This window comes from Mustela putorius, unplaced genomic scaffold, assembly GCF_011764305.1.
Source record: "Mustela putorius furo isolate JIRA1106 unplaced genomic scaffold, ASM1176430v1.1 tig00000854_pilon_pilon_pilon, whole genome shotgun sequence".
NCBI lineage: Eukaryota > Metazoa > Chordata > Mammalia > Carnivora > Mustelidae > Mustela > Mustela putorius.
Window position 1 is genome coordinate 6,341,057 of NW_025421496.1, and position 24,619 is coordinate 6,365,675.

Here is a 24,619-nt window from a genome sequence, read left to right on the forward strand (position 1 = left end):
CTACCAATTGAACCTACGACCACGAATGGGGGTGTCGTAAGATTTATGCAAGTAATTAACCAAGTACCGAGGTCCATGCTAATCAAGGTTTATGGACAAAGTGTTATAGGAATTTATGCTCCAAGGGTTCTGGCTCGAAGTTGGTGTTTGTGAAAATGCTTGGTATGCAATCTAAACAACTTTTTCCTCCTTCCACCTGAACTGATTTTCCTATAATTTCGCAGCATCATAATTAAAAGGAAATTTCATAATTAGAACTCACCAAAGCATGAAATATGAAGTATATACTGAGTGTATACGCTGAGAGACTGGAGAAAGATCTATAAAGATAATGAAAGAAATAATGGCCTGTATCAAATTATAATTTTGATTTTCTTGTGGTCTAGTTCTTTCCATACATATTTCTCTTCTCCAAATGTATGCCGAGAGCCACCTCATCCCTATAATCCTAAAAATCAGAGACCAAAATGCTAGAATATGCTCTACCTAGACAATATTTCAACTTGACATCTTCCTATATATAGGTAAACTTCCATTTTTATGACTATTCTTATAATGACCTAGTTAACTAGACATAATGAGACTATTCCCATATACTGGCCCATATTAATTAACTTTTCTGAATCATTCATTCAGCAAATATTTATTGAATACCTACCACATGCTGAGGAATGAAATAGTCACTAAGGAATCAATAGTGAGAAAAATAGACATGATATAATATAGTTTCAATGAATTCCATTGGCCTGGAAATCCTGAATAAGAGGCAATAATTCACAAGTCTCCGTTCACCTAGCGGTAATCAATTTAACGGTTCGGCTTCTATTTGTTTTTCCTCAATTATTCTGGTAAAGATATCATTCAATAACTATACACTGTAAAACAGGCTAAAAAGGTTTGCTGTTTTGCTCAGAATCTGTTCCTGACTAACTGATAGCAAAAGGTGATTCTGTAAGTGTTTGACTTCACTTAGCTCGAGACTGTCTCCAGATCATAAACAAACTATCAAAACACTTCTGAAGACTTTAGTGTTCCTTTGCAGGGACGAAGGATCTTAAAGAAGTGATTATTACATAATCCTATTCGTCTGAAATACAGGTAAACTGTGGCTCCAGAATAAGGATCCAAGAGGGCTCCCTTGGTCTTCCTTCTTGCAGCACACTCAGGGTTCTGAGAAGTCTGGTGGCCCGTGGTCCCGGGGTTCTTGGCACTTTGAGAAACGGGTCCTCAAGTAGAGACAGAAAACTTTCACCCCTTATATTCACTGAGCTGACCTCATTTCAGCTCAGCTACACCAAGCGGCTGCCAGCCCTTCCATTCACTGATAGCTGCTCCTGGTTTTCCTTGCAGAGCTCACCCGAGTCATGTCCTTACACACTGGAAGGTTCTCAAAATTAGAGTACTACAAAAACGACAATGAAGGAATGCCTCCCTCCCAAAGCGTAGATTTAGCACATCCCTAATTATCGATTTAACCTTTTACTTGGGCGTGACACAAAGAGTGGGTTTTTATGATGATGGTGTTTTCCTGAGTATGTCAGTGGGGGTTGGCAAACACCTGTAATGGGCCAAATAGTAAATATTCTAGGCTTTACAGGGCCATATACAGTCTCCATCACATAATCCGCCTCCCCCCACCCTTTTTTTAATCCTTTGAGTCACCGAGCAGATCTGATATGCAGCCAGAAGTTTGCTAACCTGTGGTTTCTAGGCATGAAGGGTAAATATAGTCCTAGCTCCTTATGAGTTCTGGGGAACCAAGAAACATATGCTTCTGCCTTTTCTAACTCCACTTCCTTTGATTTGATATTCACACTGAATGCTGTTTTATGTAAATTAATCACCTCAACAAATATAACGTATTATTGGTTCATCTCCATTGATGTAATAATTTCCATCTGAAAGAATGCATAATCCAACGAGCAACTGAAACATCAAGTCAGGGGGCGCCTGGGTGGCTCAGCCAGTTAAGCGTCTGCCTCTTCATTTCTGCTCAGGTCATGATCTCAGGGTCATGAGATCGAGCCCCGCGACAGGCTCCAAGAAGCCTGCTTAAGATTCTCTCTTTCCCCCTCTTGCTCTGCACCACGCCCCAAAACCTGCTCATGTGCCCACACATGCTCTCTCTCTCAAAGCAAACATCAAATCAATAAAGATGATAAAGATGACTTATTAGTTACTTGCCAGGTAGTTTTACTTGCCTAGGTTCGCATATTTCATTTGCTCTCTCCAATAATCTTGCACACATCAGATGTACCTTTATCCGCATATCAGAGGTAAGGAAATAGAAATTCTTATGGGTAAATGACTTCACCAAGGTGACAGAGCCAGCGTACTGCCAAAGAACATGAACCCAAATCCCCCAACACCAAGTCCTAGTGTTTCTGCAACAGTAAAGGCACCATATGCAACAGTAAAGGCACCATATGTTTACAGAAGGACACACATACGTCCTCTGGCATGCATATACTTAGTGGGGCAGAACAAAATAAAGATGACTTGAGACCTTTCCTGAGAAGAAAGCTCAGAAGTTGCATCTTTGAAGCTTTTTGAATCACTGCCCATGAGTTTTTTTTTTTTTTTTTAAGGGTATCATAATTACTAGGTTTCCTAACTAAATAAGTAAAAAAGAGAACTCATGACCGACCCCATCACTAATGAAATTACTGCTGACTCAAGCAGCCCTATCCTCTCCCAGTGCCAGAATTTTCTCTCTCTGCATAAACATAAAATGCAAACAAACAATACAAGGCAAATCAAGCAAATCAATTGCCTAATGAACTTTCAAAAGACACAGGATTTCATGCAATCAGTGAGTTTCAGAGCAGCTTTAATCGCACTGAAAGCTGTGTGGAAGAAGAATCCAGAAGAGCGAGATTTAGTAAAAATGGAACAAGGCTGGCAGTGTGACAGTGGCTTTAAATGAGAATGATTTGTCAATAAAATGATTCCAAATGGCCCTTAGAAAACTGATAAACATTTGTATAAATGAGTCCATTTATGACTACTAAAATTCGAATTTTGTAGTATTACAGAAAGACTACAACTTTAAACATGATTCATTTTTGTTTGATGTAAGAATGGCTATAGCTACATATGCTGTTGGTAATAAACTACATGTATTTTCATCATTTGGGTTTTATTGTTTAAAATAAAACACCATTTTCATCGCTCATTACAAGACTCTGGCCTCAATTTGAGTGGATTCATTTTTTAATGTTTTCTCTCCCATCTCCCATTTATCTCTGTACTGAGTCCCTCCCCGCAAGGCTTCTCCAGTGCAGGAAAGCTGTGGATTAAGTAAGAGACCCAGGAACCGGCTCCCCTATCCTGGGAAGCAGAAGCAGTCACAGAGGTGACGCAGTCCCCGTCATATCCCTTTTGGCTTGTAATCTTGAACTTCAATGTATATTCTAAGCAGGCTCCTTTCTGTACCCTAAACGCTTCTTTCCCAAGACACTGGAGCACACAAGCTGTTTATGCCAAAACAGTTATCGCGGTGATATCCCCCCATGAACACAATGTGATAATAGAAAATGTCAGGCCCTGAACTGCATGCCTAGCATCTGGGCAATTTCCCCCGCAGTATTCATGCAGTTTCGCAAGCCTCGGATAAGGATCATATTTCCTTAGTTGACACATTACTTGCTTTGGCTAGGTGTGAGACCACACTTAGAGACGCAGGGGCAGCCCATGGCTGGAAGCCATTATGTCTGGTTTCCTTTATTAAATTTAGACTTCGGGACATAGAGAAACTCCTTCTTATGCCCCAAGAGAAGTGTGCTCATAGAACCACGCTGGGCGATGTTGAAGAGCTAGAGTCTCACTGCTGCTCCATTTAGTATCTAAACATCTTAAAATAGAAAAGAAAATATCATGGGTTAAGGTTATTAAAGTTTTATTGTAGCATTTACACTGATTCAACTTTTCAGGCTCCAAAAAAACAAGACAAAAGAAAACAACTGTATTGATAGGCAAACATTTTATGTGAGAGCCTCCGTTATCATATTCTCCACTATCTCCCTCATGGAAAAGTTCCATAAAATGTAGCATAGGGGACAATTGCTCAGAAATGGAGAATCCTAATGGCAAAATGAACTGACATTCTCTCATGAGTGAGGATTTTGTAAATTGTCCCCTACTCACTCCTCCTACCAATAGATATTTTTCTTTTTCCTTCTTTCTTTCTTTCTTTTTTTTTTCCCCCCCTTCAGGTCATAGATCGCGGAGAACACTGAACACTGAACTCTTTCTGACATTTTGACCACTTTCCTATTCAGTGCCCATCTCTGGAACAGCAGGTGGACAACTAGGAAGGCAACCCCAGGCCAGTTAAATCACAATGAGGTAAGGAACTCTGTGAAGGGTAGAAAAGACATTTAAATTGATTAGCCAGAAGAGGCACTACCAGACCTTGTATGTGTCCGATAACTGTCAGTCAATATCTCAGACGATCATCAAATTGTGTCCTTTTCAGAGGAAGAAAAGTAAAATGACTTGGCAAACATTTTCTTTTCCTCTCCCTCTGCCACTTTAAAATGGAAGAATTCTGGATCCTTGCTGTTAACCAAATGGCATTTACAGCTCTCAGTTGGCATAGGGCAGCTGAGAATCTAAAATGAGGAATGCTTATTCCATTTCTATTTCCATGGAAACTAGTCACCAACTGGTGAAAACATGGTAGATCAAATTTTTGAACAAGAATGTTGAAATAATCACTCTTTTAAAACTTTTCTCTTGCATCCGGACAAAGAGCGTAGTTTAAGCTCAAGAACACGCAGAGATGTCTGGGTGGGCAAGCAGTTCACCACTGGTTTACCATGGACTCTTCCCATATCACAGTAATTATAGTATTTGTGTGTGTTTTGGGGGTCACTCTTTAAAGGATGAATTGCCATAAGTCCCACAGATGAATGTTATAATAAAATGTGAATATCAAATGAGTTTTAAAGGGTGTTTATTAAGAAAAGCTTGGAGTAATCCACTAGATCTAATAACTCTTTTCAAAATTTATGATCATGTTCCTCTTCTATCTTCTCTTACCAAACACATGAGGCAGGATACGGAGATTTACAGAGAATGAGTGTACTGTAGTATTTTCTTTCCTTAGAAGGAGTATTCCATTTTTTTGGAACCCCGCAATGAAAAACCTCACTCTGAAAAGTCCGCTGAGATAGCCAACGGTAACCGAGCAGAGATGATCTCTGAAACTCTTAGGTCCATGTAATCTTTCCAGGAGAATTTCAGACCCATGTCCTCCTCTGCCAGAAAAAAATCCAGATTCCACTCCCACTGTTTGCACATGTAGAATATAAATGTTCTAAATTGGGTGGAAATAATTTCCTCCAGACAAATGACAGGATGAAAAGTGTTGATGACTCATCTGACTTGCAGCTCTGTCACTAGGCATTCCTGGTGACAAAGTCTTTACATTAACTCTGATACCATCAGTTAGTATGAAGGTTAGCTGGGCTCATGGTATCCTGAACATTCAGAAAGCATTATCTCCAATTCTCAAAGCAAACTCCAAGTAGCTCCTTTCGTCCTCATTTTATATGCAGAAGACAATTAGGTCTCCCAGTGGCCAAGAGTCTTGGCCAAGTCATCCCTACAATCACTGAGCGTATTTACCTGTTTCAGACTTTGATGTTCATAATTCTCCTGCCCAGACACACTTTCCTATTTCCAGTTTGTAACCCCAATTAAAAAATATCACCATGTCTATTTCTAATCTCCTCAATTCTAATCTTCTCATATTAGTACAAGATAAATATATGCAGAAATGCCTGACCTCAACCACTGCTATTTTTCGAGTATGCACAATTCATTCATGATTATTATTATTTCTAAGTTTTCAGCTAACTTTTAGAGCTGAAGGTGTTCCTTAAGTGGTTCAATTATTTCTGACTGCTTTCCTACTTATGCTAAATATTTAAGGATTTGACCTTAATTTTTAAGATCCACATTACAGCTAATGAGAATACAATTTTAGTAAGAAAGTAGGGGTGTGCATGTGTGTGTTTGTTGTGTATATGTAAGGAGACAGAAGGAGAAAGAAATTGATTTTCACTAAGTTTCAAATCTCTCCAAGAATTATCTTAGAAGTTTTGCTTATCAGTAATTATATGCATGGCCCATTTTTACCTTCTCATCCTAAACTTACTTAGTAAAAACATTTTTTAAAGGTTCTACTACTTGATTTACCTCCTTATGTCAAGAAAGGCCTGCACACAACACCTGAAAGAAAATTAAAACCTAAATCAAAGTTTAATTAATTTATAATTTCCTTTCTGTTGGCTAAGAATAAGAATCAGTTGATGTTAATGAACACTGCCTCAGGTAATCTGCAATATTTTATTTCCCTGCAAACAGCACTCTGTTTTTAAAGTCTAAACAGAAGCTTCTTAATGCTAGCCACAGAAAATACCTGCAACAAGTACTTGGTATAAAGAGAGTTTTCCCCTGTTACTGAAACAATTCGTTATTTATAGTTATTTAAAACAAATAGAAACAAACCCCAAAATGGCAGGGAAGTTTTGCATAATAATTTGGATTATAAGGATAGGAACATATTCAATTTCACTCAGAACTTTATCTTGGACACTGGTTTTAGATTCAACCATAAAGTATGGTGTTTTACATTTCTTGGTCTTTTCTGCTTCCCTATCTTCTCAAGTGAAAAGGGGACAGTGAGCCCATCACAGAGCGGGGACACAGCAATTCTCAGCTTCTAACTGGGTTAAACCAGTAATGGCCACAATGCACATCAAGATTACATCTATTTAACAACCGATAAGCATGGTAGGATGCTAACAACATAACCACTTATGGAGGGCTTACGAGTCACCAGTCTCTAGTACAAATGAAGCATGCTCTTTCCAGAGAGCTGTGAAAAGATTAGTTAAAATGAGAGCGTTATGCAGTGTTAGGTGGTGAGGCTAAGAGACAATGGATCTATTATAAATTCTCTGCACACACCTAAAGACCTGGTCATAAAGGGTTTGAAGGTAGAGGGAAAACATGTTCAGATTTGAGTTTTAGATAAAAGAAAGGCTCTAGGGAAAATGAAAGATGTGTGGATTTTTCTTTTAACAAAAAAACAAAAACAAAACAAAACAAAAAAAACCCACCCAAAATGGCCAAAAAAGAGGATGCCTTTTATCCCAAAGCTTGTAAGGAGCTCACTAATACGAGACATTTTCGGTCATTAGAGACATTCTCTCAGTAATGATTACTACTTTCAATCAGTCCTTTAAATACTACCCCCTCTAGAAGCCTTCCCTATAACTTTTGCCTCCCTCCAGTAACACTCCCTCCAAACCCACTCCTCTGGCCTGTAGCACTGGTTTCCCACAGTTTGTTTTGTATAAATAGAGCTTGTTACTTCAAATGTAATCTTAGGAGAAATCCAACAACCCAAAATAGATTTTGGTGTAGATTTTAAAAAGGGGTGTGACTTGGTTGAGGAACAGAGGGCTCTACTCATTCCATATGGTCACCTGAGAGACACTTGGGCCATCTGAGAGATTCATCAACACAATCTAGGCTTCCATGAAATACTTTTCAAAAACCAGTGGTCTCCAGTCCACATCCTGGCTACTGGTTTACCTGTTGTACCTTATTTGTTAAGTGATGGATCAATGTTCAATGTCTACATACCATCACTACATCACTAGCTTGATTTTTAAGAAATAACCAAAGCAAAATGCTATTCTCCCATTAAGTATTCAAAAAGTCTTTTCTGAATGAAATTATATGCCACAAAATAAGCACTAAATTCTCATCAACTTACTACATTTACATGAATTAAAAAGTATCTATTGTTTACGAATACAGTATTCAAAAAAAGAACATTTAGTACCACGCTCCAAATTAGAGTATATTATGTGATACAGAGAACATGAGTTTCGAAGCCAGACTCACTTTCATAAGTTATGTGAATCTGCCTCGAATTTCACTTTCTTCCTCTGGAAGGAGGGGCAACCATAATGAGGTTTAATTACAGCGTCTTTACTGTAACTGGCTGAGTGAAGGAGAAAAGTAGTTTATTAAAAAGATACTGGGAAGCTCAGAATTGTTAGGAGAACAAAGTAACCAAGATGGAGGATAAGGGGGAAGAAAAACACAGCTCTATCAGAGAGATAGGGACAGGGAGAAGAACCCAGGTAAATGACTGAGAGCTTGCCTGGCCTTGAGGTCACTAGCCTGCAAAACTGGTACTGATTTAGAATTAATATCCCTTGGCCTGGGCCCTAGAATAGAGCAAGGAAGGTTGACCAAGTTCATAGCATCTGCCATTTTCAGCTGCCATGCTAGAAAATAGTCTTTGCTCTCCACTGAGACAGAGAATTCTTCCTATGTAAAGAATTCAGATACCAGGGCTCCAAAACAATTACCTACTATTTCTCTGACATGAAAATTTTACAAGTCAAGCGAGATTATGTGTAGGCATGCTTTGTGAACTGTAAAGTTCTAGATAAGTAATTATTTTTATAGGCGACTCCTCTGTATCCGAGACGATGAGCTCGGAGATGACTCGGAAGGATTAATGTCATTCGAGGGAACTAGAAAACCTCCTCTTTTTTCTCATTCTCTCATGGAAAACATATAGTGACCCCCACTGAACTTGATTTAGAATTTGCTGAATTTCTAGCCCAAGGCAAAACAAGTGAAGGGTTTCTAGGGAGACGGAGTTGTTCTCTGCATCCCCCACCCAAATCATGTACCAAACTTCTCAAAGCTATAGAACTGCTCACAGAAAGCCAAATAATTTTAAAATTATAATAATAACAACAGAAACTTATCCAGTATGAACCATATGTAGTGTCTGTCCATGTGTGCATAGGCTCAGTTCTACAGGTTATTTGCTCAAAATATCCTCTCCGTGGATAAAAGGATTATTCTATTTTATTAAACAACTTACCTAGCAAGCAGTTACTTGGACCTCCCTCCCCATATACATAGTCCTGTTTCACTCCAAATATACATCTTAGAAATCTAAATGTGTTATATTCTCATAGACTTCAGAAACCCATAAATCTTGTAAGAAAAACAGGTGAAGAGGAGTACGGATCCTTCACAAAGTTTACTTAGCATAAGAAGAATCTCCCTAATCAAAGACAAAGATAAAACGTAACAGAGTTATAAGTATTTTTTTTCCAACCAGGATGGATTAAACATGAGCTAGTATCCTCTATAACTGAAATCAGTTTTACAATGGGGATTCTAACAAAAGCTCACAGAAACACAATGAGAAAGTTGGATGAGGATAAATGGAATCAATGGATGTAAAACAGTGTGCGAGATCGCACAACATGAAAGAATGGACATTCACATAATTTGCAATGGCTTCCCTGAGTACCCTCTCACTGCATTTGAGCTACAAAGACTTCAAAAAATTTGAATGAACACTCCTATAAATACACTACTGAAAAGGCTCTTGTTCCATATTTCCAGACTATGGAACTTGGTTCCACTATGATAATGCAACTAATATTACTCCCCACAGGGAACCAAAGAATTTGATATAAATTCAACCCTCAGAAGAGTTCGTCCACAGCTGCTGTGGCATCTCCATAGTGGGAAATATTCTAATCACAACTGGGGCCTCTACTGCCCCAAGAACGATATACCTCGAAGTGTGGATGATCAGGCAAATGCACGGTTGTTAATGGAGCTGCTTCTGAGATTGCCCCTCACTTGAAGACCCCATTTGTCTCCATTTGAATTCAATGTCAACAAACCCAAGGGCTCTAACTCTTTGCTCTTCTCAACTCAAACCACATCTCCTTCTCAGAAGCTCTGCTGCATCACCCCGATACTTCCCACATGAGGCATGAGATGGATGGACAAGAAACAAAACACAACCAAGTGTTTTCGCGTCCTATACTGCCACTCCTTTGAAAAGCATGAAAGGGACTTATCATTCTGTTATGAAGAAAAATAAATAAATTTTATGGAAGAGTTGATGTTCAATAAAAGTAACAACAAGGGTTGCAATTAAGATTACCGAACAGCTTAAGTTCACAAGTCGAATCACCTCTAGTACAAACTATATAAATTGGTGCCAAGACTGGGGCCATTGCTCGAGGCAGATGTGTGCCTCCTCCGTATGGAGACAGCATCATGCGGGTGCCTATGGGAAGACCAAGGTATCAGGATGGTGAGAAAAGAAAGGGATCTATAACAGCCTGATACAGGTGGGGCTGCGGGGGGGGGGGTGGGGTGGGGGATGAGTCTCTATTTGGTACTGGGGAATGGGGGTGGGAGGGAGTGTGACCCTGTAAAGATGAACCTCAAAAGTTGCATAACCAACCAAGAGCAAAAAGGTCATAGAAAATCCTTAGCAGTCAGCTGATCTCTGCCCAGGGTGTCACCACAAGGTATTTTATCTGCAATTCATGCAAATTCAAATGCATTTACTAGCATATGTAAATTATATGCAGATGGTGTGGGGATATCTAAAAATAGGAAGAGGTAAACTCTCCTAACAAAGGTCAGTCTTTTTTAAAATTCATGAGATGGCAGCTTGTGATGAGAACATGCTGCAGAGAAAACGGGGATTCAGGGGAATTTGCTGGAAAACCTCCAGTCGTCAACCGTTCTTCTCAATTTCTTCAAGCTATTTTTAGGTGCAAAATGATTCACCACAATTCCCCAAAGCAGGACACATCCTCGAGACCCCACACCCTTCTTAAGGTAGGAGAAGACTTCTGATATACTTGGGCTCAGTTTTGCCCTCCTACAGAGAATCTTGCACAGCCCACATTTCCAGAGCACTCTCTCGGGGCTGTCATTTAAATACAAAAATTTCAGGAAAGTGTCTGTTAGTTACTTGATTCCAACCTCAAAGAGTCCATATAGAGAGATGTGAAAATTAACTCCTGCCCTCTGTGAATTAGACTAAGATTTTACCTTATTTCTTACTTATTACCACCTTAATAATATTAGGAACACCCATACCTTTGACAATTTCATATAATTTCCCAAAACATTTATTTACATTATTACCACCTGGGTCTCATTCAATTTTCTTTCAAAGCTATCAATATACACCAGAATTGTTTGAGAACTAAAATTGCTTGAGATTCTAGCTGTGTCTTCTCCATGCCAAACCCTGATCAGAACATATCTGAAACCTTCCTTTTTCCCCTTTCAAAGATAAAGCTTTCCCAGTCATGTGTCTGCCCTTGTGTCCCTTCAAGGGATGGTGGCTGAGTCCCTCGCTATAGCAAGCTGTGACTAAATAGCCCCCAGATTCATTTAAGTGGCCTTCATTTATTTCCGTAGAACAAATCCAATGTAAAGTCAGGCTTATACAATCATGATCTGTAATAAACTATCTCTGTCCTTTGTTCCAAGTCTCATGTACACAAGGTGTTGGCGACCTTCGTGGCCCAATCCCCTCTCTGCGGAGAAATGGCTCAGAATACCAGGACTTGGGAGAGCCAAGCTCCTGAATATTTACGGAGCGCCGTAGTGCAGCATTCCGGTGATTACAGTTTTCCCAAAGTAGTAAAGTTACTGAAGCACGGGCTCAACACGGGAATTAATTTCTCACCTACTTGACCACAGATTAATTAAGCTACGCAGGTAAATAGATGCTGCAGGAATAAATGAGCTAGAATTCTGACTGTCACCGGGTGACATCAGGCATTTTACTCCACCTCTCTCGACTTCCGCTCTGAACGTGGGCTGCAGTGAGCAGTCACTGAGAGAGCAACCAGATGTGTTAATTTTATGAGCAGTTGCTTATACCACGTTCAAATATACTCAAGGAGCAAGCCTGCAGATGTTCAGATCTTTTTTTTTTTTTTTTTTGGTTGAGTCGGCCAGGGACATTGACATCCTGATGTGGGCAAGGGAGTCTCTGATAGGGATGCTTCTCCAAGTCCTTCCAAAAGCAGGACTTTTATTTTATTATTATTTTTTTAATCTCTACCACCTTGCCTTCATTCGTGACCTATTTTATGAGAACTAATCAAATATATTCTGACCTAAAAGATCTATTTTCTGCCTTTCCACCTTTTATTGAGGATCGTAATTGAAATACACACCTGACTGCTGATATCAAACACACATACCTAAGGCCATCGGAACAATAGGCTTCAAATATAATTAGCCGAATTGCTCAAACATAAAAATTACGACATCCCTTTCAGTTAGTAAAAAAAAAAAAAAAGAAAGAAAGAAAAAAAAAAAAGGAAAAGAAAGAAATTCTAACTTGAGTCCTTAACTTAGAAAGCATTTGATCTGAAATGAAGACGATCAATATTTAAATAATATCTTGTTAATACTAAAATGAACAATTAGCCACTCTGCAGCTTGACAACATTTTCAGCCTCTTCTAGTATCCATACATGGAGTGAGATAAGCAGGACATGGCTCTTTTTATCCAGAGTTGGCCTTCTTTTTCAACATCTAACATGAGTGTCCATTGGCTAAACGCACTTGGAGCGTCTTGGATGACTTCGCCATGGCTCTGAATAAGACACGTAATGCATGGCTCACAGTGACCTCTCAAGGTCTTCGTATTTTCAATTTTACTTATTTCAGGGTTTAAAGAAAGAAGAGAAAATAGAAAGATCCAAGGTGGAAGTTTAGAGGAGAAAAGGAAAAGAGAAAGATAAATAAATACACCTGTCTGGGAACCCTGCTCAAATTCTTAATCCATTATTTAAAAAGGATACTTATCTTTCCCTTACTGCAATTTCCATCTGCTTTAGAAACCTCAGGAATTTGTGAGTTTGTTTTTTTAAATAAGAAATTTAAATTGAAGCAACTATCAATTATTCATGTCAATAGTATACTGGGTTTGCATAAATTATACCCAAACCTCATTTTAACCTATAGCATCAATCAGCCTCTTTATTGAAACTGTTACTGAGAACCCCAAGAGACCATATCTCCAAATCCTGGAGGAGAACACACTGAAATCGACAAAGAACAAAGGGGTCTGAATCCTGCCTTATCACGGTTCTAATCCCTAGCATAATTACTGCATTGTTTTATAAAAATTAATACTTATACTTCAAGTGATAGGTATAGAGGAGTTCTAGATTAGATAACTATTTTTTGTATTTATCAGTTCTCATTAAAAAATCCATAGCCCTTTACACACTCCTATGAATCTAGTTCTTTTCTTTCTTGGAAATGCCTTAGTCGACCAAGGATACCAGGCTAAAAGAACTCAGATACCTGTGTCAGTCAGGGCTGATCAGGAAACACTGGGCATTTTTACACTGGGTAATGTCAGAATAATTTACTCAAGGGACTTCACATAAAGAGGCAGGCAGGACTTGGAGAAACCAATAGGGAATAGTGCGGTGTTCTGAATTAGAAACCCTTAGATCTTTATTTTTATTTTTTATTTATTTGACAGAGAGAGATATCACAAGTAGGCAGAGAGGCAGGCAGAGAGAGAGAGGAGGAAGCAGACTCCCCGCTGAGCAGAGAGCCCAATGTGGGGCTCGATCCCAGGATCCCGGGATCATGACCTAAGCTGAAGGCAGAGGCCCCAACCCACTGAGCCACCCAGGTGTCCCAGAAACCCCTAGATCTAAGGGGTTGTGGGGCATGAGTGGGTACTGATGCCCATAAAGGACAATCCTCAGCAAGTCAGCCTTACGGCTACTGGACACTAGCTAGGATCTTTAGGCATTTAGCTAGTCCCCAGCGGTCCAGTGAGGAGGACACAGAGAAGAAATACTCCTTCTTTATTCTTTGGTATCTCAATGATCTCCTACTTGAACCTTCCATTGGCCTAATCCAATGGGAAGCCAGAGGACAAGGGAGTCTGTTGATACAGTCCTTAGAGGTCAGGTTTCTGGGATACATAGCAGGGAGGAGGGTCAAAAAAAAAAAAAAAGTAGAAGAAGATACTCAGCACAAAAGCCAGTGTGTGTGTGTGTGTGTGTGTGTGTATCACCTTTTTAATAGTTACTATTTTGGGATACATTTCACTAATTCATCTATATAAGCAATCAAGGTTGATAATCTTCTAATTACTGTAAGATGTAGCAGATATAGATCTTTTAAGATTTATTTATTTGACAGACAGAGATCACAAGTAGGCAGAGGGGCAGAGAGAGAGAGAGGGGGAAGCAGGCTCCCTGCTGAGCAAAGAGACTCATCGATGAGGGGCTCGATCCCAGGACCCTGAGATCATGACCCGAGCCAAAGGCAGAGGCTTAACCCACTGAGCCACCCAGGTGCCCCCTAACAAATATTTTATACCCAAGCTACACTGGAAATCTCCATATCTCTTCTTGCCTCTTGCCTCTCTATCTTGGTAAAGGCAACCCAACTCACAGCGTGCAGGGTTTCATAAAAACAGTAAATTCACAGGTGTTTTGACAATGCACAGGAGGGTATCTAGCTCAGATGAGGGAGGTGAGAGAAGGCATCATGGGGAAGTCAGAGGAGCCAGAGGGGGAGGAGGGATCACACAGTGCAAATGGGTAGAAGGCTGTATTGTTGCAGCACATGAAGGGAACTCCACAAGTCCTGCAGGGATGATAAATACAGTGGGAGAGGAAGGGACACATGGGGCAGAGCAGGCTTACTAATGAGGGAAGAGTGGGGGACAGAATGTCCTGTACTTTCAAAAAAAAATGTCACGATATTAAAGAATTTTTAAAAAATCTATATTTTATATATTTTATTTATTTATATTTAATTTTAATTTATATAATTACATATTATTTTTAGAATATAGAAAATATGTTTATAAATTATTTATTTATAAAAATAATTTATTTTTATAATGTATATTTTATATTTATAAATTATTTCTAGAGCGGGTTGGGTTGAGCCTAGAGACAGGGAAACCACTGAGGAGATTTTACAAGGAGGCAGGTGGGAGAAGGGACAAACCAACAGACAGCTCGAGTGGAGGGAGGGATGGAGGCGTGTGAGTCTCGGGCAAGATACTGAAGAGGAGGACTAACATGTTGAGGAAGGCAGGGCTGGTGACCAGCGGCTGGTGAGGGTGGGCTGCTTTTTTGGCTGAGAGAAGCCTTTACCGGCTCTATTCCAACTTCTTGTGAGGCCCCAGACCCAGCCACTTTCCAGAATCGAGAAAATAGGTCAAAAAATTGTACTGATCTCAAAGTATTGCATCATGACGCCACGTGACAAACAGATTTTCTAAAATATTTACGGTGTGTTCCTTCCTGGACATAGAGTGTATGCTTATTAAAAAAAAAAAAAAAGGGTCAGGTATTTTTCATAACTATCTGCTTTAGGTACATTAAGCCTCTAGCATGTACAATTGTAGTCAATGTCATGTGAATTCATTTGATAATCACAGATTAAGTAACTACTGTGTAGTCTGTTATAGTGCTCTTTTGCAAAAAGACTAGAGGAAAAATATTGGAAATATTTGGAAAAATAAATCGGCCACTGATACTGGCTCTGCTCGTCTTTGGCAGATTTTTTTCTGAACTATTTAGCTATAATTTTATCTGAAGTGTTTGACTAAATCCTGGGTATAAAGGAATAAGGCTCCTATGGAAAAATGTTTCTTCAGGTACTCTATTTTTTTTTTTTTAAATTCCATTCATTGTTTTTTAGTTGTTTGGTTGAGTTGTGTAAGTTCTTTATATTTTTTTTTATATTTACCCCTGAATGGATACAGCATTTGCAAATATCTTCCCCCATTAAATAGGCTGTTTTTTTGTTTTGTGGATGGTTTCCTTTGCTTTGCAAAATTTTTTATTTTGGGATAGTCCCAATAGTTTAATTTTGCTTTTGTTTCCTTTGTCTTAGGAGACACACCTAGAAAAATGTCACTAAGGCCGATGGCAGAGAAATTACTGTTTAACAGGTTTTTGTCTAGGAATTTTATGGCCTCAGGTCCCACATGTGGGTCCATTTCGAGTTTATTTTTGTGTTTCACTCTTTTGCATGTGGCTGTTGAGTTTCCCCACTACCATTTGTTGAAGAGACTGTCTTTTTCCCACTGTATATTCTTGGCGCCTAGGTGATAGGTTAATTGACCATAAAAGCACGTGTTTATTTCTAGGCTCTTGGGTTCGGTTCCATTGTTCTCAGTGTCTATTTCTGTGACAGGGCAATAGTGTTTTGATGACTATAGCTTTGTAGTATGTCTTGAAATTTCAGATTGTGATACCTCCAGCTTTGTTCTTTTTCAAGGATTGCTTTGGCTATTTGGGATTTTGTTGTTGTTGTTGTCGCTGTTCTTAGTTCCTTGCAAATTTTAGGATTATTTGTTTTAGCTCTGTGAAAAATGTTAGTATTTTGATAGGGATGACATTAAATCTGAAGATTGCTTTGAGAAGACATAGATACAGCCAAAAGACAAAACATACTCACCATCACAAATCATTGGGGAAATACAAATTCAAACCACAGTGAAATATCAATTTGTACCTGTCAGGACGGCTAAAATCAAAAAGACAAGAAATACCAAGTGTTGGCGAGGATGCAGAGAAACAGGAGCCCTTGTGAACTACTGGTGGGAATGCAAACTGGGCCAGCCACTGTGGAAGACAGTATGCAGGTTCCTCAAACAATTAAAAATAGAATTACCATATGATCCAGTAATTGCACATCTGGGTATTTACCCAAAGAAAATGACAGTACTAATTCGAAAAGATACATGTACCTCTATATTCACTGAAGCATTATCCACAATAGCCAAAACATGGAAGTAGCACAAGTGTCCACTGACAGATGGATGAAGAAGATGTCACACAGACGTGCACATGCACACACACACACACACACACACACACACACACATAGACACACAAAGGAATATTATTCAGCCATAAAAAAGAATGAAACCTTACAATTTGCAACAACTTAGATGGACCTGGAGAGTATTCTGCTAATAAGTGAATTAAGTCGGAGGAAGAAAAATACCTTATGATTTCCCTCATGTGGAATTTAACAAACAAAAGAACAAAGAAAAAAAAAAAAGAGACAAACAAGAAGCCAGACTCTTAAATATGGAAAACAAACTGGTGGTTGCTAAAGGGGAGGCAGGTAAAGGCGATGGGCAAAATAGATAAAGGGAATTAAGAGTGCGCTTCTACTGAAGAGCACTGAGAGATGTATGGAAGTGTTGAATTGTTAAAGTGTACATCAGGAACTAATTTAGCACTATATGTTAATTGTACTTGAATTTAAAAAATTTACATAAATAAATAATGCTTCTAACTGTTAAGGTTATAGATCGAAAGAGAAGGTCATAGATCTAGTTTCTTTCCCCTCTAGAATGGAGTTAAAATATTTCCTTTATATTTAGAAAACACTGGTTACACTCATTGGCTTTGCTTGGGAACACGGTCTCCTGAAAACAGCCCTCATCTGCAGGTAAGAGGAAGAGAAGGCCACGCACACTTTGGTTTCTACGATATGGTGACATTCTTAAAACCAGAAAGGACATGTACAAGGAGACTAAAGAACCAGAAAAAATGTGTTTCCATCTGCTCTGCTTAAATCTTCCTGAAAATAGAGATCAGAAAGAAAAATGAAAAAAAGATTAATTCCTTTTAAAAAATGAGTCTTCTACCTATGGATTGGTTCATTTTCAAAAGGAATTAGATTCTGGGCCCACATATCACCCATTCAAGATACAATGTGCGCTCTCACCTCCCACTAAATACGTTGCTATGACTTTTAAATGGAGGGAACATTTAACAAGAAGCAACCTAGGGAAGGGAAGATCTAACACAGACATCAATAATTCATTTATCAGAAATAGGAGTAGTGGTATGAAATGCCAGGAGACTCTTTCATTTGTAGGGAGGCATTTTCTATTTTAAGCTTAGAACAATACAGTCACCTTTACTCGACAAGCTAATACGAACGCAGGCAAAGCTAAACGGAAGGACAGCTTTTATGGTCTCCTCTGCTGAGGCTATTTCTTTATGCACCTCTTATGCGGGATGTGAAAGGGTGACAAAAAATGAATTTTTATAACTTTTGTACTTCTGCAGTGATTTCCCTCACCCAATAAATAGCTTTAGCACTAGAAATGTAATCATGTCAGTCTAAAAGAGATGACTGACATGGAGTTTTGAGGGTGCTTTCTCTCGTTGTACTAAAACCCACCCGGCATTAGGGCTTCTCAAGTCATCTACCAATTAAATCCATTAGGTCGGAGCCCAAGTTTTTTCATCCCGTAACCCCTAAGCTTGTAGCACAGAGCCATTCACAAAGCAGGATCTCGCGGAGTGCCGTGGAATGAATGAACAGATGTAGCTAAGCAGGAAATTATTCCAGATACGCTCTGGAGCCCACTGGTCAGATCACACAAAGAGGAGGTGTTCACACAGCAGATGCCTGAACCGCCTCGTTCTGACAACGATTAGAAATTTCTCCCCTTCGCTATCTGGCACCAGATTCAAAGACTCATGCGCTGCTCCAGGAGGTGGGGAAATGGAACTACAGAAAAGCAGATTTACTGTAGACTAAGTGAGTCACCGCTCTTGCCACCTCAGGCAGCAGAAAAACCTACCGAAACCACTACCCTTGGAGATAGAGACCTCTACGTCTTACATTAAATCTGAAATAGTCATAGGTACATGATTTTCAATTAATTATTTATCAAGAAGTAGATAGAGGAATAGAACACATAATTTATAGTAACAGCTGTAATCATAATTATAAATTATCTAGCACCTAATACGTAGTCAGTTGTACGTCTGGTGTTTTAGGTATTTTACTGCTAAATTATAATAATTTAAGAGATAAAAACAACAACAAAAAGGAGGAAACCTTAGAGGACTCAGGCCCAAAGATTATAAAGCTGATTCAGGAGGTCCTAAACTAAGCGTCAGCTCTTCTGAACTACAAAGTCACTGCTAATTTCCTGGTGCCAAGTGACTTCTATTCCAACAGAATTATCTAGCTTAAAGACAGATCCATCAATCACACCTATAATTATGGTCTAATGAGCAGAGAGGATATCTTAACCCCAAATGCCAGAATACATGGCTTGCGTTTGGCCAAGAAAAAATCAGGGGGCACTCCTCAGAGGAGGTGAAGGGACATCTGTTGTCCCAGGTCACGCTCCTAGAGCAGAGGTAGGGAATGCTGGTGGGGTACCTCTGGAAATGCTGTATTTCACTGTCAAGACTACAAAGGCAAGCCCCTATCAGGAACAATGCCCGTGTGCTCCGAGAACCAAACCCATGCCGCACTCAATGAACCTTGGACCATACTTGGAAGGGGTTAAAATAGGGCACACCAGAGTAAGCCAGAGCGAGCAGAACCATGGCCATGCTTCTTGAGAACAGGTCTTGGAGAGGGCCAAGGAATCCTCGCAAAGGATATGTTTCCTCAAAGGCAGCCTGTAAAAAGCCATTCAAGCCAACACTCCAAGAGCTGTCTCTGTGAAGCAGAGCCTCTGTGGTTCGCAATGTTAGTCACACGTCTGACACACCCTGGGAAACAGTCACCATCACCACAGAGAGTTTCAATGCAAAAACTCGCCCCATGTGAATTCAGACAAGATGGCCCATAGGATATGATTTGTTTCTGGTTTCTACCTGTAGCTGCTCTTGCCCCTCAATACCCTGCCCCAAAATACCCTGGGTGTGAACATGATGGAGTCTTTCCTGTAGCTTCCCTGTCCCTCTTTGCTCTCTACAAATGTTGGTGGAATAAAGCAAACTCATGGATATAGTATCATACAGTTCTCCTTAAGGCTTGCCTCAGAAACACAGATTTCTCCCGATACCACTGAGGTACTGGAGAGCAGTGTTAGCATCATGTGAAATTTACATGGGTCGACGCACAATTTGGTCCTAGAAACTCTCAGTGAATGTAGAAAACGCACCGCCCTGGGAATACAAACTTGCACGACTACACACCCGAGCAGTGCCGTGCTCCACACTTGTCCACACTTGAAGCTGCTACTTCCTGATTTCGAGGACCTCACCTTCCACCTTAGGGTAACTGGTAAGTTGCCATGATTCCCAAGGCTGCTGGGGGGGGCGGCAGGAGGGGGTGTCCTCCACTTTATTTCATTTTCCCCTCTCCTCTCAACTGATTAATTTTTCTCCCTATTCTTCGTTCTTTTTCAAAATTTTCATCTCTTTCCCCCCCTCCTTTTTTTCTCTTGCACACAAAGCGGCAGCCGTGGGAGTAGGATCGGACGGAATGTGCACATACTTCCACAAGCAAACTTCAGGTGTTTTTCTAGATAAAGTGGTGCATTTATTACAGTTTTACATATCTCATAACCATTTAATATGGGTACAACCAAGTTGGTTTTTTTTTTTTTTCCAATAGGTCCCTACCATTTTTTGTGTGTGCATCACCAATGAAGTCTTTGAGGGCTGAGCTCAAATTTCACAGTCTTATTACTTGGCGGTTTTAGATTTTGCAGAGCACAAGTATTTTTAGGGAGGCCTATGTTTGCAGAGCGCAAGTATTGTTTAGGGAGGCCTGCTGTTATTCATAACAGCAGAATGATCTGCATAGCGAAACTTATCAGTGGTGACTTTTTGGTATTGAAACTTCAAGCTTTGGGGCACCTGGGTGTCTCAGTGGGTTAAAGCCTCTGCCTTCAACTCAGGTCATGGTCTCAGGGTCCTGAGATCGAGCCCTGCGTTGGGGGGAGGCTGTTTCCTCCTCTCTCTCTCTCTGCCGGACTCCCTGACTACTTGTTATCTCTGTCTGTCAAATAAATAAATAAAATCCTAAAAAAAAAAAAAAAAAAAGAAGAAGCTTCAAGCTTCTTTATCAGTGTTTCAGGCTAGTTCACAAATTACGTTAAATACATTAGTTCACATTGACTCACATTATAACCCTTGGTGTGACAGTCACTATTAACTTGAAACAGTGTAATCTGGACAGCAATGGCCAGGACTGAGAGAAAGCTATCCAGTTTAATTCAGACTCCTTTGGTTTTTTGTTTAGAAGGCTCTGAAAAATTCTATCAAAATCAATTTATGCACTAATGCTTTTACCGCTGAATCTGATCTGTAACGTTTACTGAATTATTAGCTCACGGCACGCTTTCCACAGTAACTTTCTTGAGGCTTCTTTGGAGATGGTGAAATGAGGGAAAGAAGACAAAGAAGAAACCCACATGCAGTCACAATTATCTAGGTCAGATGATTTTAGCTAAACTTACTGAGTTCGTTAATCAGATCATACTTGCTGAGAAATTTTTTCCTGAAGAAAAACACAGGCTGGAAATCGTACGTAAAAAATGGGTAAAACACCCCTTTTTGCTCCTTCTGAGATTCCAGACTAAAACATGGAAGTAAACATCAAAATGATTGCATTTCAATCATAGCATTATCCTGGAGGAGGTTTGCAGTAAAAGGAAAAAAGCTAATGGGATCTAGAGATTAGAAATATCTACTAATCCTTTAAAGAATTTGGGTCATCTTAAGCAAGAAAAACCATTCCCATTTACTTTCTGAAGAATGTTAAGATATTCCATGGTATCAAATGGATGTGTGTTTTCATCTGCTCTCACAAGAACGACTGTACTGACTGGAGAGAGGAAAAGTGCTCAGATGGGTTTCTATGACTCTTGAATGTGCAGATAAGAAAGGTAATGGGTTCTGTACATGGTGAGCCTTATAGGTATTTCACATCTATTAGTGGAAAATACAGTCACTACAGAATAGAAGAACAGAGCAGCTAATAAGAAAGCCCCGGCGGAGACCTCAAGCAAAGGAGTCAACCCAATTTGTTGAATTTAACCCAATAAAGTAACTTTTGGGGGGTACACTTTGTTTTGCCTTTCGCTTTAGACCCCATCCCCCAAAACGGTTCAGGGGCCAATTACCTCATGAGAGGTAGTATTCCCCAGCTGTGCCCTCAAGATATGGAAATGCTGAGTCATTCCCCAGGGTTCTCTCTGTGACCATTCTTACCATGGAGACCACCCCCTTTTGATTACCCAGAAGCTTCCGTGGAAAGACCCCTGTTCACCTTGGAGCAAATTTACAGATCATGTGTTACCAAGGCTTTCTAAGGAAATACTTCCCTCAGCAAGAGTGGAAAACAAAAATCCTTGGCAGCCACAGGCCACCCACCCTTCAGCTGGGCCTTACTTGTTCTCGTTGCTTGCATCGTATCGAGGCATTGGGTCCAGATCATTCCCATTCACGTCACAACTCGCCAGGGCATCCTACAGCCACAGAGGAGAGAGCAAGAGGAGGAGACAGACATTTAGTAATTAGCCATTAACCTGAAGGCTCATGCATTCTTAAACACATTTCTGCAAGAGAGTAATTAGATTAAATAATACATTCATGGTTCGGTGGTGTCAGGATGCCTTGTTCAGTAATAATCACTGTTGTATTTTTTTCCTTAAGGTGAAGACATACTCTCCACAGACCAAGGAAGAACCCAGACGATTGTTGCCAACACATTTTCGCTCATCTCTGGAACTGACCTCTCACCCAATTCCTCTGAAGAGATCCCCAGGGACCACCAAGTATTCTTGGACTCTCTAGAAGCCAAGTGATTTATTTTCCAGGGATTCTCTATTTCTTGCTTCATTTCTGGAGTGTGTACATTCCTGGTAATTCAAAGATTTTGGAAGATAATTCACAAATAACTGGCCAGCCAATTAAAAATCAGTATTAGAAATTTATTATATTGGGTTATCGTCGTATCTCCATCAGGCAAGAGTTGTCTGGTTCCAGATGTTGTAACTATTATAGACGAGTCTGTAATTCAGACTTTTTACTAATAACCAGTGACCCTCTGCCCCAACCAAAATAAAGAACACAGTTTTATTGTAGGTCAAGGCTTCGGAATGAGGCAAAAGCATCTGTGAAGCCAAAGCTGGGTCTGTCCGCTTTTAAAAGTGATTGTGAAACATCCCTGGATTCCCACATTTCTTTCTTTCGATTTTCTAAATTTCCAAAAACAAATTACTGGCTTATACTTTTACTCCAATTTAAATCACAGTAGGTAGGACTAATTTAGAAAGTTTTGTATTTTCTGATGCTTTAGGGTATCTCCTGATTTCAGTTTTAGTGAAAGTCAATGCTATCTTTGTTTTCTAGCTTTAGGGCTCTGGTTTCTGGAAATAATGTGTAGTACCGAAGAGTCTGATAGTGGGAGAAACTACGCAAAATCCACTGGACCTACAAAGGTGGTAGGTAAGTCCCTGCTTCTCATACAAAGGTGGCCCCACAGGCCACCCCCCGTCCTGCCATACTGGTCGCTAGAGCATGAATGGTATCAAGTGTAACCGACTAATTTTACTTGCAAGGAAAGAGAGGCTTAAGACAGGCTAAATAACTTGGCCAAAGGCATGAAGCATACCAGCCTGTGGAACCAAGACTTGAACCCAGGCCATGTGCCCCTGACCCCATCCAATGTGCTTTTCTCTATACTTCACCGGATCCAACATGGGACAACTGACAATCATTGGTACTGCTCACCACACAGTTATGTTCTAGAGAATTCTGTTTCAAGGGAGGGTAAAAATGAAAAGGTCAAAGAATACAATCACAATTAGGTTAAAGCTGTCTGTGTTTCATCAAATACATTTCTAGCTTGTGGGGGGGGGCAGGAACACCCCCAAAAAACCGACACTGTGTATGACCAGAAAGACTTCTCTGCTGGGAGAGAGGTCCCCACAATTCTGTTCTTTATTCGACCTGGGCTCACTCACTGCAGCCGTCAGGCCCTGGCTTCTACCGTTATCAAGAGAGGAGACAAACAGAAATTTCTTTTTAGCTCTCAAATTCTACTCTATGAATGCCTGTGTGTGCTTGGAGGCAGGGTGAGAGCAGCCACTCAAACATTTTGTTCAAATGAGAAGGAAATGAATTTGCAGTTCCTTCTTTCTCTCTCTCTTTTTAACCTTAGGGAAAAATCATCTAATTTAGCGGAAATTGTTTCAGTATGTCATTGTAAAAAATTAATTTGTTAAGTTTCTTGGCTGAATGTTTGACACGAAACGGCTGACAGGCTGGAAGACTGTGAGGAAAGATTCAAGTGTGAGGGGACGCTGGGGGGTTCGTGTGGAGGAAGGTCTCCGTGGGTCAGAAATATGGGTCACTGTGAGCCAGTGGCAGTTTCCCAGGCACCAAAGAAGTGGCTTGGAGGTGTTTTATTTGCAAAGATAAAGTGGAGTCTCTTCAGGAAAATTAATTTGAGAGTCAGTATCTTGAAAGAAGTGAGACTGAGCGAATGAGAAAGGAACACTGGAAACAATATGGCGGAGCTCTCTCTACGTGGTTTGAGAAGCTGGAGCAGTAGGTGAGAGAGAGAAAGAGAGGGAGAGGCGGAGGGAGTGGGGCCAGAGGAGACATGGAGGGGACACCCGTGGTGCCCAGAAACTAAACCGTCTCGTGCTGAGGGAGATGGAGATGAGGAGAGAGATTGGATTTCAAGAAGGCATCATATCCCTGTCTCTGAAACTTGGCCTTGAGGAAAAAGTTAGGTCCGATCTGAGTGAGCCCTGGACAACATCCCCCAGGGCCGCTTTGTGTCCACTGAGGCAGCAAGCTTGCCGGGACGGGAAGTCGTCTGTGCCGTTGGGCAGGGGGAACCACGAGGCAGGGCCTGCCTCACCATTCTCTGCCAGCTCAGGCACAGGGTGGTGGGTGGGGCTGGCTGAAGTCACTCCTTTAATGACCATGAACGACAACATAGAAGACGAAAA

The 24,619-nt window shown here is 40.3% G+C and overlaps 1 protein-coding gene across 1 annotated transcript in view; it reads right to left on the reverse strand.

The window, feature by feature from the left end:
• PCSK5 (proprotein convertase subtilisin/kexin type 5) overlaps nt 1-24,619 on the reverse strand; it is a 450,143-nt gene that overhangs the window by 299,278 nt on the left and 126,246 nt on the right. Inside the window, 1 exon segment of the mRNA XM_045085372.1 lies at nt 22,047-22,123. Coding sequence (XP_044941307.1) covers nt 22,047-22,123 — 77 coding nt within the window.